The 16794-nt window shown below is 35.1% G+C and overlaps 2 protein-coding genes across 3 annotated transcripts in view; one reads left to right on the top strand and one right to left on the bottom strand.

The window, feature by feature from the left end:
• PSMD1 (proteasome 26S subunit, non-ATPase 1) overlaps positions 1-16794 on the top strand; it is an 81135-nt gene that overhangs the window by 24946 nt on the left and 39395 nt on the right. The gene's annotated exons all lie outside the window — the stretch shown is intronic.
• HTR2B (5-hydroxytryptamine receptor 2B) lies at positions 1552-10460 on the bottom strand. Its single transcript, XM_016134693.2, has 3 exons — positions 10085-10460; positions 6277-6477; positions 1552-2718 (listed from the first exon to the last, which is right to left on the bottom strand). The coding sequence occupies exons 1-3, from the start codon at positions 10431-10433 to the stop codon at positions 1826-1828; spliced, it is 1443 nt and encodes a 480-aa protein (XP_015990179.2). The 5' UTR covers positions 10434-10460; the 3' UTR covers positions 1552-1825.

The raw sequence follows: 16794 nt of genomic DNA, 5'->3' as shown, positions 1-16794 counted from the left end.
AATCCTTTCATTATAGAAAGATCTCTCAGCTAACTAAGCAAAGAAATTATCTTTCAGAAATTGAAGCTAAATAGTTTAAAGGTCTTATAGTTAATTTTGTAAGTGTGCATTTGTTTAAGCACATACACAGTTTCGGAGTACAGAGCATGTGGGAAGGTAGTCCTTCTAGATTGTCTAGGGGTAGAGCTTTGGCAGTGTGATTGCCATTTCTAGTATTTAGATTTCCTGAACAATTATATGTGTCTTCAGATTCGTGAAGTTTGGGATATTGTTAGAGTGATACCTGGACTTAATCTCATGTGACTTGGCAACAATATAAATATTAACGTATGCCAAACCTATCATATTAGAGACAGAACCAAAATAGAAAATTTTTTTTCTTTTTTAGGAACCTAAATTATTTTGCCTCTTATTTGAGATAGCCCACCTCAGCGCTGCTGGAAAATCTTAGACTAGTGGGGGAAAATGCCTAAAGCTTGGGTGATTTAGAAATTAAAGTTGTATGATAAGCTCTTTGTGGCAGATGGCATAGAGCCTGTAAGATCTATATATTAGAACCATGTTCTAGAAGAAGGTACTGCATTTGGCAAATATGTACCTGGTTCACTTAGGCTGAGCTTCTCCATAGCCAACATGTTTCTTAAAGTAATTTTCTTAAGCTGAGTTGTGTGGAGAAGGACAGCAATAGAGCAATAGGTTGAAACATGAGAATGAGTCAGCCCGAAAAGGAGAAGCTAAGATATGGCCTGTCTTTACAGCAGATCCCCTCAGCCTAAATTTGTTCACTATTTATGGAAGTAGAATAAAAACAAAATATGAAAAGTGAGTAGAATTGTCCACCATTTACAAAGTACCCACATATACTCACCCTCATTAGAACCCTACGAAGGGTAGATGAGGAAACCAAAGCTCAGAGAAATTTAGTGTCTTCTGTAAATTCAGGTAGTTATTAAGTGACACAGATTGAATTTATTCCCAGATCTAGCACTGTGAAATGAAATTACCAAAGGGTGAATGGAAAATTTTGTGCCCGAAGTTCAAACAAATCTTTGGGCAAGCTAGGGCAGCCATGATCTCAGTTTATGAGATCATTTACATTTAGGTTTCTGGACTGAGGTCCCATTTCTCCAGTTAGCATGTGTTCTTTAAGGAACGTGAGATTCGGTACCCCACAGGGATTTCATTTGCTTTCTCCTCCTCCTCCAGTACACCCACCTCTGCTGAGTAGATGCCTGGTACCAACCATTTAACAAACAGCTCTACTTCGAAGATCCTATTTTGTGTGATACCCAACTACTGTTCGCCCTACCCCTTCCATCAAGACAGTTTTTTGGTCAAAGCAGTGATAATTACATTTAAGCCAGACTGTGTCTCCAGTGTGATCGTTATTTTATGTACTTTAGTCCTCTGTTCCTATCACTGTTCTGTGTTATGCCTTACGCTTTTAAGGTGTCAAAGAAAAGATTAGTATTTGTTTGTTTTATTCGCAACATAGCTTTGCATACTATTTGGAACTAAATAGATTCATATGATGACATTGGTTTTTTTTTTAAGCCTAAAGTTTATTGATGTATTTAATTTTATTTCATTTGACCACCTTAACATTTAACCACAGTGCTGGATTGTTTTAATTTGTAGCTGTACAAAATGACTTTGTTCATTGAGTAATTTTTTACAAATAAACAAAATTGGGCAATCTTAATACATAACTCTTAGTTTAAAGAGATGATTTGATACGTAAGTTCTTTATATAATTCTTGGTACACTTATATCTTCATCATCTTATTCATCTTTATATTAGTTAATGAAAACTGTGCCATTCCTTCTATACATAACTGACTTGCTCTTCAGTTTTGTCACCTTCATTTTCGGTAAGAAGGAGTGTGTCTAGTAGAATGATTGAAGAAGACTGCATGGTTGAACTTCGGAGCCTCATTGGGCTCTGGTACATGGCAGGATTAATCCCATTTCTCCTTCCATGTTTTATGAAAAACTTAGAGTTCTCTGCCATTTGATTCCGGAAGTAGATATTACTGGCGCATTTTTGAAGAGTTTTTACTGATCTCGTGGCCCGGTAATTACAGGTGATGTATCGGCCAAATGCGTCCCTGAATGTCTTGTTGAAGAGAGTGTAGACCAGAGGATTCACCCCTGAAGAAACGTAGCCTATCCACACGAATATCTCCAGGAGCATTGTGAGAGTAGTCTGGTTGCAGGAATCACATAAAACTAAAGTTACATTTGTAATAAAAAAGGGGCACCACATCAGCAAAAAGAGGAAAAACACAATTCCTAGAACCTTGGAGGCTCTTTGTTCATTGGAAATGGTCTGCAGTGACTTTTTTCCTACTGTAGACATTCTTCGCATAAGTATGTCACCTCTTGGGTTGGGCAGAATTTTGTCCTTGTGAGAACCGTTCAGCATTGCCACCTTTTCAGGCGATGAGCAAGGTGTTTCATCCTTTTGGAACACTGTAGACACAGTCAGCCATGTTAAGCATTGAGGTGGCTTGTTTTTGACCAAGTAAGCTTTCTTTTGTAAAGTATGGATGGTGAGAAAGTAGGTGACAATCATGATTGCCAGAGGTATAAAGAAGGAAACTAGTGAGCCAAAGAGCATGAAATTGCCGAAACGTTCTTTGGTCAGCCCACAAGTGACGTTATTTGAGTTTCCCACGTCAGTTCCTATCCCTTTAATAGGGACTGGAAGCGCAATGCCTAAGGAGGAGGAAACAGGACAAACTGAGTTAATTTTATGACCTTCGACTCTTAGATTAGGTCCTTTAAGAGTTATTTTAGTGACTTTATATGGTTAGTGTATTGTAATTCCTGGTACCCACAATGCAGAATCTGTCTTAGCACTTAATCAGTGGAAGGAATATTTGGCAAATAGAGCATAATTAGGCATACCTGCTGTTTTTAAACAGCAATCTGTTAGTAATTTCAGGTTTGTAATTAAGGCTTCCCTGAAACTAGTATATTCATGAAATGGCAGAGCGTGTATTCATTTATTCTCCATTTCCCATAATCTGTTTTTGTGTCTTGATCTATCCCAGGTTAAGGAAAAGGAATTCATAAGAGAATCTGCTTTATCTTTATATCCAGTATAGTTGATCTAAGAGACTTCAGAGTACATTTGTGCAATATCTTAATTCTGAGTAGATAGCTATTATCTGAGAGGTTACATAGTTTCATTTGACAGTTTTATCTTTTGATGTTTATGAATGTCTTTTAATCTTTTCCTTCTTAGGGAAAACGAAGAGGTTCGTGTTAATGCTACTTACAATTTTGAGAGCATGTGAATCATGAAATATATTTTCAAGACTGAATTCCTCATACTAACTTTCTAATATTTTAAATACCATGAAGTAAATATTTAAATATGATCTCGCTGAGTGAGTGAGGTAGCTTACTAGGAAGATAAGTAACACAAGAGTTAGCCTAAATCCTTTCCCTTTGAAATAGCAGGTATTTAAAAATAAGTCTGAATTAATCTTTAGAAACTTATAGAATCCTTGTGTTGTTTTATGAATCTAAAAGTACTTCGTTATCTACACGGCCTTTTTATGGTAGCTCAGGAGTCCTTGACAAGAATGTTCTCCTCAGACCCTTTGTAGTGGAGGCCACTGCTTTTTCTGCTTTTCCCCAGGAACACCACCAGAAAGATTTCTGTACACTTTCTGTTCTACACTAGGGGTCAGCAAACAACAACTTGAGGGCTAAATCTGGCCTGCCTTCTGTTCTTGTAAATAAAATTTTACTGGAACACGGCCATACTCCTGTGTTAGTGTGTTCTCAATGGTTGCTTTTGTTCTACTGCAGAGTTGAGTAGTTGTAACAGAAACCATATAGAGCCTGCAATCCCAAAATATTTACTATCTTGCCCTTTACAGAAAAAGTTGGCTGACTCTTGCTCTACCCTCTTAATTCCAGATAATCATTCCATTGTTCTTTCCCCCAAAACACTTCCCCTGTTAAAGTCTATTTAATCTACTTCTACCATCGGCCAGCCTCCAGGCCGGTTGCCCATGTTGCTTAGTAGCACCTCGCTATAGTCCTCCTCTGCACTGTTCCATTGCTGTCATCTTCCATGATTTCGTCCTACTAATGACCCTCTTGACACCTTAACTTCTTATTTCTTGAACTCCTCAACTCTATGATTATATGGATTCCCGAAGCCATCCATTATAAATTCACTTAAAACTATCCTCTAAAATCGTGAACTCTGATATTTCCCTTTCTTGTCCTGCTACTACTCTTCATTTCTATAGAACTCTTTACTGTCATTTTGACCTCTAGTCCATTTTTCTCTGTTTTCACATTCCATTAATTCCATCAAGGCTCATATTACCTTCTCAACCAGCTGTTGGTCAGTAACATTTCAGTTTTCACTGCTATTTTTGTATATCCTTACCTTAATTTCCTTTCATACCTTACTGTTGCCAGGTGTTATCTAGGATAACTATAAATCCAGAAGAAGAAAGTGAGCTCTTTTCAGCACTTTGATGAATTTAAAAACTGAACAAACCCCATTCTCGGCTTTTTTTTTTTTTTTTTAAATAAAATTGCTAAATTGTCATTGGTCTGCAAGACAAAGGGTGATGGAAAGATCGCTGAACTTGGCTTTGGTACTGAAAAACTGTAAGAGTCTTTAAGCCAACTATTTTAAAACCCCTAGGGTTTTTTTTTCTCATCTCTAAAAGGAAACAGACCTGTGAGATCCTTTCCAAAGCTATAAATCTGAGGTCACCTTTTTATTCTTTTATTCCTGCATTCTTAAACTTAGTATTAGTCTAATTTATATATTTGCCTTTCTTGAGTGCAAAAAAATTTTTTTTATTCATCCTTGTATTCTTAGTACCCAGCACATAATAGGTATTCGATAAAAAATTGATCAATTTATAAATTTATGTTATCTAGCCTTAATTGAGGTACCATATCTGCCAACAGGCTATTTATTTGTTGGCTTAATCACATTTCACACTTTCTGATTTTTTAGTTCTTAAAGATCCATTTCTCCTGTTTTCTCCCTGCCATTGCCTGTTCTCCCCACCGTACCCCATCACTATCTCCCTTTTTCTCTTCCCCATTGCAGTGAACTTACCAAAAGTAAGTTCCTCTCCACTTTAAACTTTGGTGATTGTTACCCACTGTCTTCCATGCCCTTTCTGCAGCTTCTTTTGGGTGGCCTCTTCCGCTCTATCAGTCAGCCTCTGCTTCCCAAACTAGCCTCCTCTCGCTGTTTGAAAATCTCTCCATTCCGAATAGACTTTTCCTTGACCCCACTTTCTTTCTTCCCAAGCCACAGTAGTAACACCCCTTACTTTTACCTCCAGACTTTTCAAGAGTTTTGGCCCTGGTATCATTTCAGGAATATAAAGGTCAATTTCAGTGTCTTGTTATTTTTGCCCTTGTGTTCTTATACTGATTAGAGGGAAGCCACATCTTTTTCTTGCTTTCCTTTTAGCCTTCTAGGGCTCTCTTGATTTTTTTTTTTCCTCTTTGAATATTTTTTTTACTATGAAGAAGTGAATCTGCTGGTCAGACTATGAGTGATCATAGTAGTTGCGAATCTGTTTTTCTGATACTAACTTATAAGAGATTCGAGTTATTTATGCTCTACTTCATGCTAAGATACTGTATTATAGCAGCCGTCTGCATATTAAAGATAGGCCCAGAGTCATTAACAATTTAGAAGAAATATGATTTTTTTCTCTAAATTATTTCTGAACATCATTTATATCTCTCTTAAAACTTCTAATTAAACATTTTGAAAGCACTTAAGCACTTAATACCTTTAGTATGAAGACATATTTGCTTCCAAGATGAATTTATGATCTTTGATACCTGCATACAAAATGTTTGTTTTTTTTTTCTTTTCCTATTTATCTTCTTAGATGTGATTTAAGATGCATTTCTTTTTTTATTATTTTAATATTATTATGGGATTCTGTGTGCTACCTAGATCTTAATGGTCTGTTGACCAGTATGAAAACTTTTCAGGCTTAGTCTTTATGCGTGTTAAAATCAAAGTAGGAAGATATCTCAGTACACACTATGAAGATGGTTCTTTCTGCTTTTTCACATTTTTTGCTGATAGTATGGTTTAGGAGCTTTATGATGAAAGAAATGGCATAAGGAGCTTGTGTTGGTTTATCAGTAAACTGCCTTGACCTCCTGTGCTGAGTTTCGTGGCCTACCAGGCCTGGAATTCTCCTGGCCAAGTGGAACCAAAGGCTGTATACACCTCCCCACACCCTGACGTTCCCCACATACCTATTGAAATTAACCACACCACTGTGATCTTGATGAACGCTGTGGCTCGTGAGTTACATTGATTGGCCTGGATTGGCTTTTTGATGGCTATATAACGATCCACTGAAATGGCGCAGAGATGCATAATGGATGCAGTAGAAAAAAGAACATCCAGAAATAACCAGGCAGGGCATAGAACCAGTGGGAGGGGCCACATAGCCTCTGAAAGAAAGGAAAACAGAACAGAAACATATCTTCTGCAAAATGGCAACCTTCAATCTGCAGTTTCTCTTTAAAGAGATACATATTTTTTAACCTTTTTGTTATTCATCTGAAATGTTAAGACTCGACCTCCACAAGCTAATGCTTAACTTCAGATAATGGAATCAGTAATATTAAATATATTTCCATAAGTGATATCTTTTAAATACATTTTCTGTATAATGATTGTAACCCTTTTTCCAAGTCAGCAGTAGTTTAGCATTATTTTGGCCTATGCCCATTTTGTTCCTTTTGTGATCTTTTAAAATTTTACACGGTGTTGCACCTAGAACTCAGCCTTGCTATTCCAGTAAATTTTATTTTTCAACTGCTGTTGTGTAGGAAGAAAACATTTTACCATGTGGAGGAAGCGATTTAATGTGCAAAAGGAGTATTAGAACAGGAATCTCATTGAGGCCAGGGATTTGGTATAAACCTTGTTTACAGCAAACTCATTTGGTGAAATGATTTGAGGATGTTTTGTGGATTTTTTTTTTTTTTTTGACAGAAATAGTTCTTGAATATAGTTTGCAAGCATAAGGAATGGTTTCGGGTTATCCTGAGGAAAAGTGGATTATTATCCTTCCATATCCCGTTATTCACTCCGGTCACTGGAAGTATAATAAACGATACAGACCTTTAGTTAAAAAAGAAAACCTCTGGATTAGACATAGTACTTAACTTATTTAACTAGATTCAGGTAATCTAAGAGTTTATACTATTTAAAAACAATTCTAAACATTCTCAGTTTACAAAGGGAGTTTCCTAGTCTAAGTACTTTTATTCTAAAATTATCTTTTCAGTTAATGTTAATTTGATAGGCTCAAGGTCAGAAAAGTTTCTTACTATTGAGAGTAACTGTAAAAGGTTAAGTTGGTATGGTGAGATAGGTTAACTATTCCAAAACTTTATTTGTTGTTTTTATTAGGAGTTTCACTCTGTTTTAAGCATTTATTTCCAAAAGAACTTAATATATTATTTAAAATGGAAGTTACAGATTTACATTAAAAAAAAGTATATCTAAGAGGTAGTCTGAGGGAAATAAGTTATCATATACTTGAACTAAATTCTGCTATTCTGGGGCTCTAAATTTAACCTTTTTAAAAGCTAATACAGAAGTGAGAAAACATTAAAATTATGTAGCATTTGTTGTCCTCAAAAAGAAAGCACACCAAATTTCTCTGAAAAACAAATCCCATTTTCTACCTCTTTCCTCCACCCAGTTCCAAATTCAAAGAAGAATTTAATTTCAATAAGATTTGAATAATAGCATTTCTAAGGATACCCGCAATAATTACAGACTGATCATTATAGAAGCAAAACAAGGCTTAGATGAGTCTTGGTTTATAGACAGTTTATTATTTACCTTAAAGTATTAGTAGCACAATTTTTTCCTGTTTAAGATGAAGCCTTATATGCTTTAAATACACCTATGCATAACGGGTGGTAGAATTGTCATTCAGTTATGTGTGTTTCTGTTTGTCTCCCAGGCAAGGTTCAGCAACTTCATACATGGGCCTAAGTCTGATATCTTCTTCAGATAAGAGGTCTGGCAGTCCTCCAAAGAATTCATACAATATTGACTAAGACCCAGTTATTCTGTATCATGTATTATGAAATAGAGCTTTAAACATTGTTGGGTTCTGCCTTTGTCCATAGAGAAAATTTTTTTGGCCATTTTGTTAGAATTATTTAAGATATAAATGTTGGCTGTTTGTCATACTTAACTTTTTTGGTTGGAATAATTTCTCATTTCATTTGGGAAAGAGTAATAGAGACTAAGTGTGAATTTTAAGTCAGTTCTCTTGGGTTCAAATTATGTCTCTGCCATTTATTTTTATGCCCTTTTATAAAATGATGATGATAATAATACTATTTTTATAGAGTTGCTTTGAAGAGTAAATGGAATAATACGTGTAACGTTTTTAAACCATCTCTGGCATGGAGAAAGCACTCATAAATGTACTGGTATTGTTTGACAGAAACTAGCCAACTAGCTTGGCTGTTAAAACATTCCTGCTTAGAAACAATCGGCCATGTCCCCAGTATAAAATCAGTGTGTGTATCTTCCTGCCTGCGGTAGCAAGCGCGCCTGCGTGCAGTTGACCTTAAAGCTGTACTTCAAGAAGGGCTCGAAAACATGTTTTAACTTTTAATTTGTCGTGAAAGTATGCCTTTTTACTAAAGGTGAATTTTAACTATGCTTTTTATACATATATGAGAGTTCTAGTGTAGCATCCATTTATTTTTGGTTATGAGAAGCACTAGATTATTCAAAAGTTTATACATTTTTAAAAGGGAGAATAGATAGAAGGTATTAATGATCAGAGTGTATTAAGCCAGTAGAACCTTATTTATTACTGCTTGCTCTGCCACAGAATTTAAATCTTGATTTAGAATGGGAAGTTTCAATCCATCACCATTCAGTTATATTTGGAGGATCAAGTGCTTAATTTTAGATATTTCTAAAATTACTTATAAAAATATAACATTTCAACCTAAATATAAGAGTTGAATGGTAGTTTTTTTCACCTCCTAATATGCATTCTGGTTAAATAAATTTTACTTGTAGTAACCATAGTATTTCTATCTTCACCATGTAAACATAATTCAAAGAAACCCTGCTATAAATAATCATTTTTCTTAAGTATTTAATGAATAGAATATCAGTTGTGTCAAGCATCAAATAAGTTAAATATCCTCTTTGTGCTCTTGGCCTCTTAGGAACCCTCATAAGTCATCAGCAAATTTATTCGTGTGTACTCTTTCTGTAGCTAAGATATGTGCATGGGACAGAAACTACAGACATTATTTTAATGTCTTTTTTATTAGAACAAACTAAAATTTGTATTTCAAACTATGTTTTTTTATTGTAATAACTCAGGTATTGGTCACTTATTTAATAACTGCAAGTCTGATTCCTCTTACATATATCAAGGACATGGGTGGTCAGAAATCATGAAAATTAAACAGATGGATCATCTCTTGAGATGCTCTGAGCCAGACCATTTCCTTCAGCAACTAAACATAATTTTTTCTTAAAATGACACATGTGTAAGAATTGGGTTTAAGCCAAAAGAACACAAACTATAAAGGGCTAAAACAAGAATTTTAGAACAATTCCAATTTAAAATTGGAGTTTAGTGATTTAAATTGCAATTTAGTGATTCAAAGACCTTATCATTAATAATTAACCTAGCACATAACCGTTACAGAAGTGTCCTAGCTATTGCTTTGCCAAAAGAAAATATTAATGGGAAAGTTAAAATATAGGTCTGTTCTTCACTATATTTTTAGGTAATGTATACAGAATCTATGAATATTGCTAACTTGGATGGCTTTTTAAATTATTTTATTAGATGGATGAGAAGGAAATAGAATTGTTTCTACGAAATTATATTTTGCTCTTTAACTCTAAACCATAGAACATGATGAAAAATGAACTCTTTACTCACTGTTGCGTTTAAATAGTCCAGGTCCATCTTTAAAGATTAAATGTGCATTCATTTCTCTGGTAATATATCATACTTCTGTGATTTGATGACAGGGAACAAAGTGAAATACTTACCAAACATTATTGTCAAGAGGGCAATCGGCATCACAAACAATCCAACCAGCAAATCAGCCACTGCCAGGGACATTAGAAAATAATTGGTAGCATATTGCAGCTTTTTCTCCAGTGAAACGGCTAGAATAACAAGGATGTTTCCACCAATTGTGGGTATTATCACCACGAGCATCAGAAGAGCTGCCCAGCGCGGTTTATTCCCCTGTTCCTCGCCAGTCTGTTTCATGTCCTCTGGTATCGATCCTGTCTGTAATCCAGACCAGTTAGAAGAGATTAAGTGATCAAATGAGCTCTGCAAAATGTGCTCAGGAATTGTGCTTTGTTCAGATATTCGATAGAAGAAAGCCATTCGCCGTTTTTCTGCGATTTGATCCGATTCCAGACATTGGTCAGCATGATCAGTAACTAAGCTGGTCATCTGCTTTTTTAAGGCATTGTACCCATGCCAAATACTCAAAGCCAAAGTTGGCTCTTTCCTTTTAAAAAAAATCTCAGATTCTCTGAAATGAGAGCATACATGCATCCGTCCATGTCTGTAGGTAAGGAAGGACCAGTGTTGTGTATTCTGCAGAGGCTCAGATTTCAGATGACCTGGTGAAAGAATCCGATAGCTGTAAAAAAAAGACTATTTTATTAGTTTCTCATTTTTTTTTTATAGTGGTAGAGTTGTGTCCGAATTTGAATGCCAGAGAATTCCCCTTAATATGAAATACGTGGATTGCATTGTTTTATTTATTTTCAAAAATAATTTTAAAAACAATTGGAATTAGTAGTCTCTGCCTTCTCAATGGATTTCTTCTGCCTTTGTGAGAGTGCAGCCAGTTCCCATGAACATATTCCTGATATATCTCCATTAATGAAACAGACATGAGACGTTTCTTGGCCCTTGAATATCTTTTTACCTTTACTTTAGAAACATCAAAGTGCTAAATAGTTCTGCATAGGACTTTTTGGTACACACTGGCCACACACCTAGAAACGCTCCCAGCCCACCTAAGATCTGAACAAATGGTTTACCAGCTAGCAACCCTTATTTGTAATTGGGTTTTGTTTTACCAGGTTTATCTTAATACAGATATAAAGCCATTTTAATAAAACATTTTAGGATGCCTTTAGTTTGAAAGAAGGGGGAAAAAGTAGGTATTACTAGGATCCAAATAATTGTTTTTAGTAGAAAGCATGTTTCTACAACAGGTATTCCAAATTTATCACTTTATGCCAGATTTGAACCAGTTTTTTGTTTGTGTAGTAATTTTTTTTCTTTATCTTTCCCAGTTTCCTTGGGAAGGAGGGGGCACTAAGAGGAAGATTAAACCATTTATTCATGAAATCTATAAATCCCATATTAAAAATTTCCCCTTTAACATTGGTAAATTTTTCATTTTGGTTTTTAAACCACTAAATAGAAATGAAAGATTATGATAGCAGAATTTTTGAAGAAAGAAAAAATACCTTTAGATTAATTCTATTTATTTGTTACTTACGTCTTATTTGCTTGTTTCCCTCATCTGCGTAGTAGACCTGCTTGCTGCTGTGACCGAAGTCCTCTTCCCATTGACTTATTCTGAGCCTCCAGCCCTGGCACTTGAAAGTAATGAAACTAATGTGTTGTATAGCTGTAAGCATGCCAAGGAGGTTATTTCCTCTTTGATACATTCATTTTTAGAGTGTAGCATCATTCATTATAATTCATAAAACCACTAGTGAAATATGCTGAACCAGTTCGTGACCCTTATTCAAGTTATAGTCTTAAGAGCTCTCTTTAATACCAGGGGGATTGTAATGAACTCTGTCCTTTTAGCTGTTTTACCCATTTGAGAAAAAATAAGATACAGTCTAGAGATTTTAGAGCTTTCATTTTGTGAAGATTCTGCCCTGTGAGCCTTATAGGGATTTTCGGAGTTCTAATATTTAGCAGTGAAACAAGATTCTTATCTGGCTTTTGTGCCTTTGCTGTGGAACATAACTAATTCGCTCTGGTTGCAGCCTTATATAGAAGAGCACAGAACGGTCTGAATTCTGCATGTATACATAGGTTTTAGCAGAAATTTTTTCATTGCTCGTTTTTAAACAGATGGCCCCTGAATTTAGGAGTTGGTTCAATGGCAGTTTTTTTCCACAGGGTTATTGGAGAAAGTATATAATATGTAATGAAAATATATTTCTGCCTTATTTTAGAAAATTCGTATAAAAATCTTAAAAGCTATGTTATCTAAGTTTTCTCTAAACTGTTAGACTAGCTTAGTACTAGAACTTCAGCATTCTCACAGTTTCCTTTTTAAAGATTACCATAGATCACTCATATATTCAAATTATTTAATTACTTCTAGGTCACCAGTAGCATTTGTACCCTTTTTCTGTTTCAAATTTATATTTCTTAGCTTGTGTGAAAATGATTGGAAAATATTTGGTTCATTTCAGTTCCACTAAGCACTTCAGATATTATTCAGCGTTTTAACTCAAAATTCAGTATTTTAGAAAAAATATTTGCTAAGAATTTTGGGTGAAAACAAATAAAATAATACTCAACAACCAGATGAATTTTAATGTGCCAGAATTTCTCTTTAAAAATATGGAAATATTTTAAAATATTGCTTTTATGAAATCAGAATTTAGTGTCAGCTTATGCAGACAGATAGGGGTCTGCAAAACAAACAAGATCATATTGAAAATAGCAGCACCATTATAGTCAATGAAAAGACTTGTATGAAATAAACCTTCATTGATTTGTGTTTATAGATAAAAATTTTTAAAAATATACATTAACTATATTACAAAATACTAACCATAGGATTTTAATATTTTGCCAATAGTAACCCTTCTCACCCCCATTCACTCACTTTTTAAAAAAAATCTTAAAGTAGTTAAAAGTGGTACTCATTAGATTTATTTTTGTATTTTGAAATTAGTTTAATGGCTAAGAAACATAACTAGTTAGAACAACTACTTATTTTAACAACCTTATTAGAAGCATAGATGAGAATCAGGACGAAAGCTAAATAATAATAAAAAAATAATAATAAAAAAAGAAAAAGAAATAAAAGGGCAGACAAATATCTCAGATGGCAGATAACTAAGCCTGTGCTCTAAAACCTCATGCATATTAGATAGAAGGCAGCCTGTAAGTCTCCACTCCAGATTTTTTTTGCTCTACACACACACCGTTTCAAAACTATGTCTTCTCCTCTTCAATGAAAATAACATTTGCACATGGTAGCAAATCTAAATAGTGCAAGAAAATATTCGGTGATACGTTTACTCTTGAGACAGTTTAACACCTATTTCCCTGCCTACTCCAGAGCGGAGTAACAAATTGGAAGGTGGACAAGCACTTTGATAATAGAAAACAGAATCAACTGAAGAGACAGGAATTAAAAAGCATAGGTGTACTCACAATAGAGGCTCATAGCTCTCATCTAACTCAGCATCCACAACTAATGTGTTGCAATTGATAGCATCGTGGTTACTCCCGCATTTTCAAGGAAAGGTTAATCATCTTTATTGAGCTTCGTTTTGGATGCAGGAATATGTGACGTGCATTTTTTTGAAAGATTTTCTTTTAAAATAATATAAATAACAAAAGTATGATTCTTAATGGTAGAATGACATTTCAAATATCTGAAAACTTCGTTTATGTAGAATGTCATTTACCAAGAACTTCAAATAAATTAATTCTTATTAAAGTAGCCTACAGGTCAGATTCAGACTCTAATCTGACCATAACCAAAACACCTGATTGGTGCATTCTTTCTAAAATACTGAATTTTATCCTCAATGCCTTTTAAATTTATTTAAACCAATTCTATCGTTGACTTAAAAGGGCAGTGTAATATCTTCTCTAGGCCTAGGAAGACAACTTAAATATCATCCAAGGGCATTTTTTACCTCTCAGTCTTATCTATCAAACAGCAGCCGTTAAGAAATTTTTAACAATATTTGGATCATGTCCATTACATATTCATTCATTTGTGAAGTATTTGTTGAGTTCTATTTACTTGTGGAATAAAGTGATGAACAAGAAACAATTTTCTGTTCTTATGTAATTTATAATCTTGTGGGGATATAAATAAGTACATTGATAATTATAACAGAGACACGGTAGAGCTAAGACTAGCTCACTTCAGCAGGGCCCACAGTGCAGCTTAAATATTTTTTTGGCTTTTTTTTTTTTCCTTTCTTTTTCATTCTCTTTGATGCAATATCAGCCAAAGAGCTAAAACTATAAGAATAGCTATTCCAAACTTAATCTGATTTTCTTAGACTCCTTCACTCATTTTCCAGTGATGACTAAATTTACTTCTTATTTTAAGGAAAGACCAATTTGAAAGCTCTATTGCATTTCACCTTTCTTCTCAAAATGTCTTCATTTTCATTCTTTCTGTTCTTTGGAATCATGTTGTCATTCCCCTTTTCCAAAGCTAACTTCCTCACAAGTTTTTGATTCCAGCTCTATTATATTCTTTGCAGTCTTGCTAAATAAATTATCTTCTTTTTCACACAAAAAAATCCATGCCTTGAATATTCAATTCCTCAGCTCTAACTTCTTTCTTGCGGTCATGCTCAGGTTTCCAATTAATGAAAAATAAAACCTTTCCTTATCCCTTAAGTCTCTTTCCATTGTTATCAAACTTCTTTAAAGAATTGCCTATCCTTTTCTTACTCCCCACCTAGTCTGTAACCCTTATCAGTTTTTTATCCCCAAAATTCTACTAAAACAACTCTTAGAAAGCCCCTAAAAAACACCAGTTATTGATTTTGTTTGTGCGATATTTGGCACCATTGACTAAGCTTTTCTCCTTAAAACTTGTATCTTTTCTTGTCTTCAGAGACCATCCTGGTTCTCTGTCTGTCTTATAGAATCTATTCTCTGATTTTGCCATCTTAATATTCAGACCCCCCCCCACACACACACACCATTTCCTGTCCTATGTTAACTTCCTCTTCCTCTTCACGATGTTCTTTCATTCACCCTATGGTATGGTTTCCATCGACTTGCTGAAGAAAGCTCCTAAAACACTTCTCCAGCCTAATGACTATTCTTCTGTGGTCATGAAATGAGAAAAGCAACACACCTAAAGATTAGAAGACTGCAGACAAACCAATTTCTGAGTTTTAAGCTCTCTGCATTTGTAAAAAGGTTGCTGTAACCTGCTCTGACACTCGTTTGTGGACCTCTCTTGCACTTGCCCTTGGCGATCCCGTACACATTTATGGCTTTAAATACTCTCTCTATATATAGTAACTCCCAAATTTGTATGTGTAGCCTAGACCTTTTCTTCAAACTCCAGACTCTTATGTTCAATTTCCTACTCAGTATTTCCCTTAGATGCCAAAAAGAAAAATCTCAAACTCAAAATGTCCAAAACTGAACTTCTGCTCTCTCCCTCCAAATCTGTTCTGTTGGTTTCTTTATGTCGATTAAAGACAGGTGCAGCCTCCCAGTCTCCTCTCACAACCTATGTTTTATCCATCAGGAAATCTTGCTAGTTCTGCCTTCAATATATATAACCAAACTCAAACTTTTTTCCTTCAACATCCACTATTACCACCATATCCATGTCACCACTGTATCGTGGCTGCATTTCTGAGGTAGCCTCTTCACTGGTCTTTCTTCTACCTTTTTCCTCTATTCTCAATAGAATAGCCAAAATGACCCCCCCTTTTTTTTTCAAAATGACCCTTTTTTAAACGCATCAGATTATATCATTTCTTTGCTCATCATCATTTTCCCGTGAGTGCGCCATATTTTATTTCCCCTAGTGGCCCTCGATTTGACTTACAGTAAAAGCCAAAGTTCCTCTGAAGCCCTGCATGATCTGGCCCTGTTTGTACTCTTTCCTTTCTCCATTACACTCAGACCGTTGGCTTCTTTGCTGCTCCTCAAACATGGCGAACATTGTTCCACCAAAAGGCCATTGTATGAACTGTTTCCTCTGCCTAATAATACACCACTCCTCCAGCTACCCACTTGGCTCCCTCTATCACTGCTTTTCTTTCTTTTCTTAAATAGCACCTTATCACCGAAGTGCACCCTGACTGCCCTAATGAATAACTGCAGGGTGCCCTCCCGGCTCTTCCAGTACCCCGTATTTGGTTTACTATTTTTGTTCTCCTTAGTACTTCACCTTTTAACTGACTTTATTGCTTACCGTCTGTCTCATACTAGAATGTAGTTAGTCTTTGTCATTTTTGTTCACTGATCTCTTTGAGTTTGTCCCACTTGGAATTTGCTAAGTTTCTACTCTTCCATCAAAATTTGGAATGTTTCTGGCCATTCTTTAAATGTTCTTTTTGCCCCTCTCTCCCCTTCCTCTCCCTCTGAAACTCCCTTATGCATACGTTGGTATGTTTAATGGTGTCCCACAGATCCTATAGACCCTGTTCATTTTTCTTCATTCTTTTCTCTTCCTGCTTCTCAGTCTGGATAATCTCAATTAACCTAACCTTAGTTCTCAAGTAACCTAATTTTTATTCTTCTGTCTGCTCACTTCTGCTGTTGAACTCTACCTCTAGTGAATTTTTTATTTTACTTACTGTACTTTTCAGTTTTATAATTTCTTTTTGTTTCTTTTTATAATTTCTACTTCTTTATTGATGTTCTCAATTTGATGAGACATTGTTCTCCTATTTCCTTTAGTTATTTGCCCATGGTTTCCTTTAGCTCTTCAAGTATATTTATGGTAGTTTATTTAAGTCCAATACCTGGGCTT

The sequence above is a fragment of the Rousettus aegyptiacus genome, unplaced genomic scaffold, assembly GCF_014176215.1.
Source record: "Rousettus aegyptiacus isolate mRouAeg1 unplaced genomic scaffold, mRouAeg1.p scaffold_m13_p_2, whole genome shotgun sequence".
Classification (NCBI taxonomy): Eukaryota; Metazoa; Chordata; class Mammalia; order Chiroptera; family Pteropodidae; genus Rousettus; species Rousettus aegyptiacus.
Note: the sequence above shows the minus strand (reverse complement) of the source record. Positions and strands in the feature narration are given on the sequence as shown.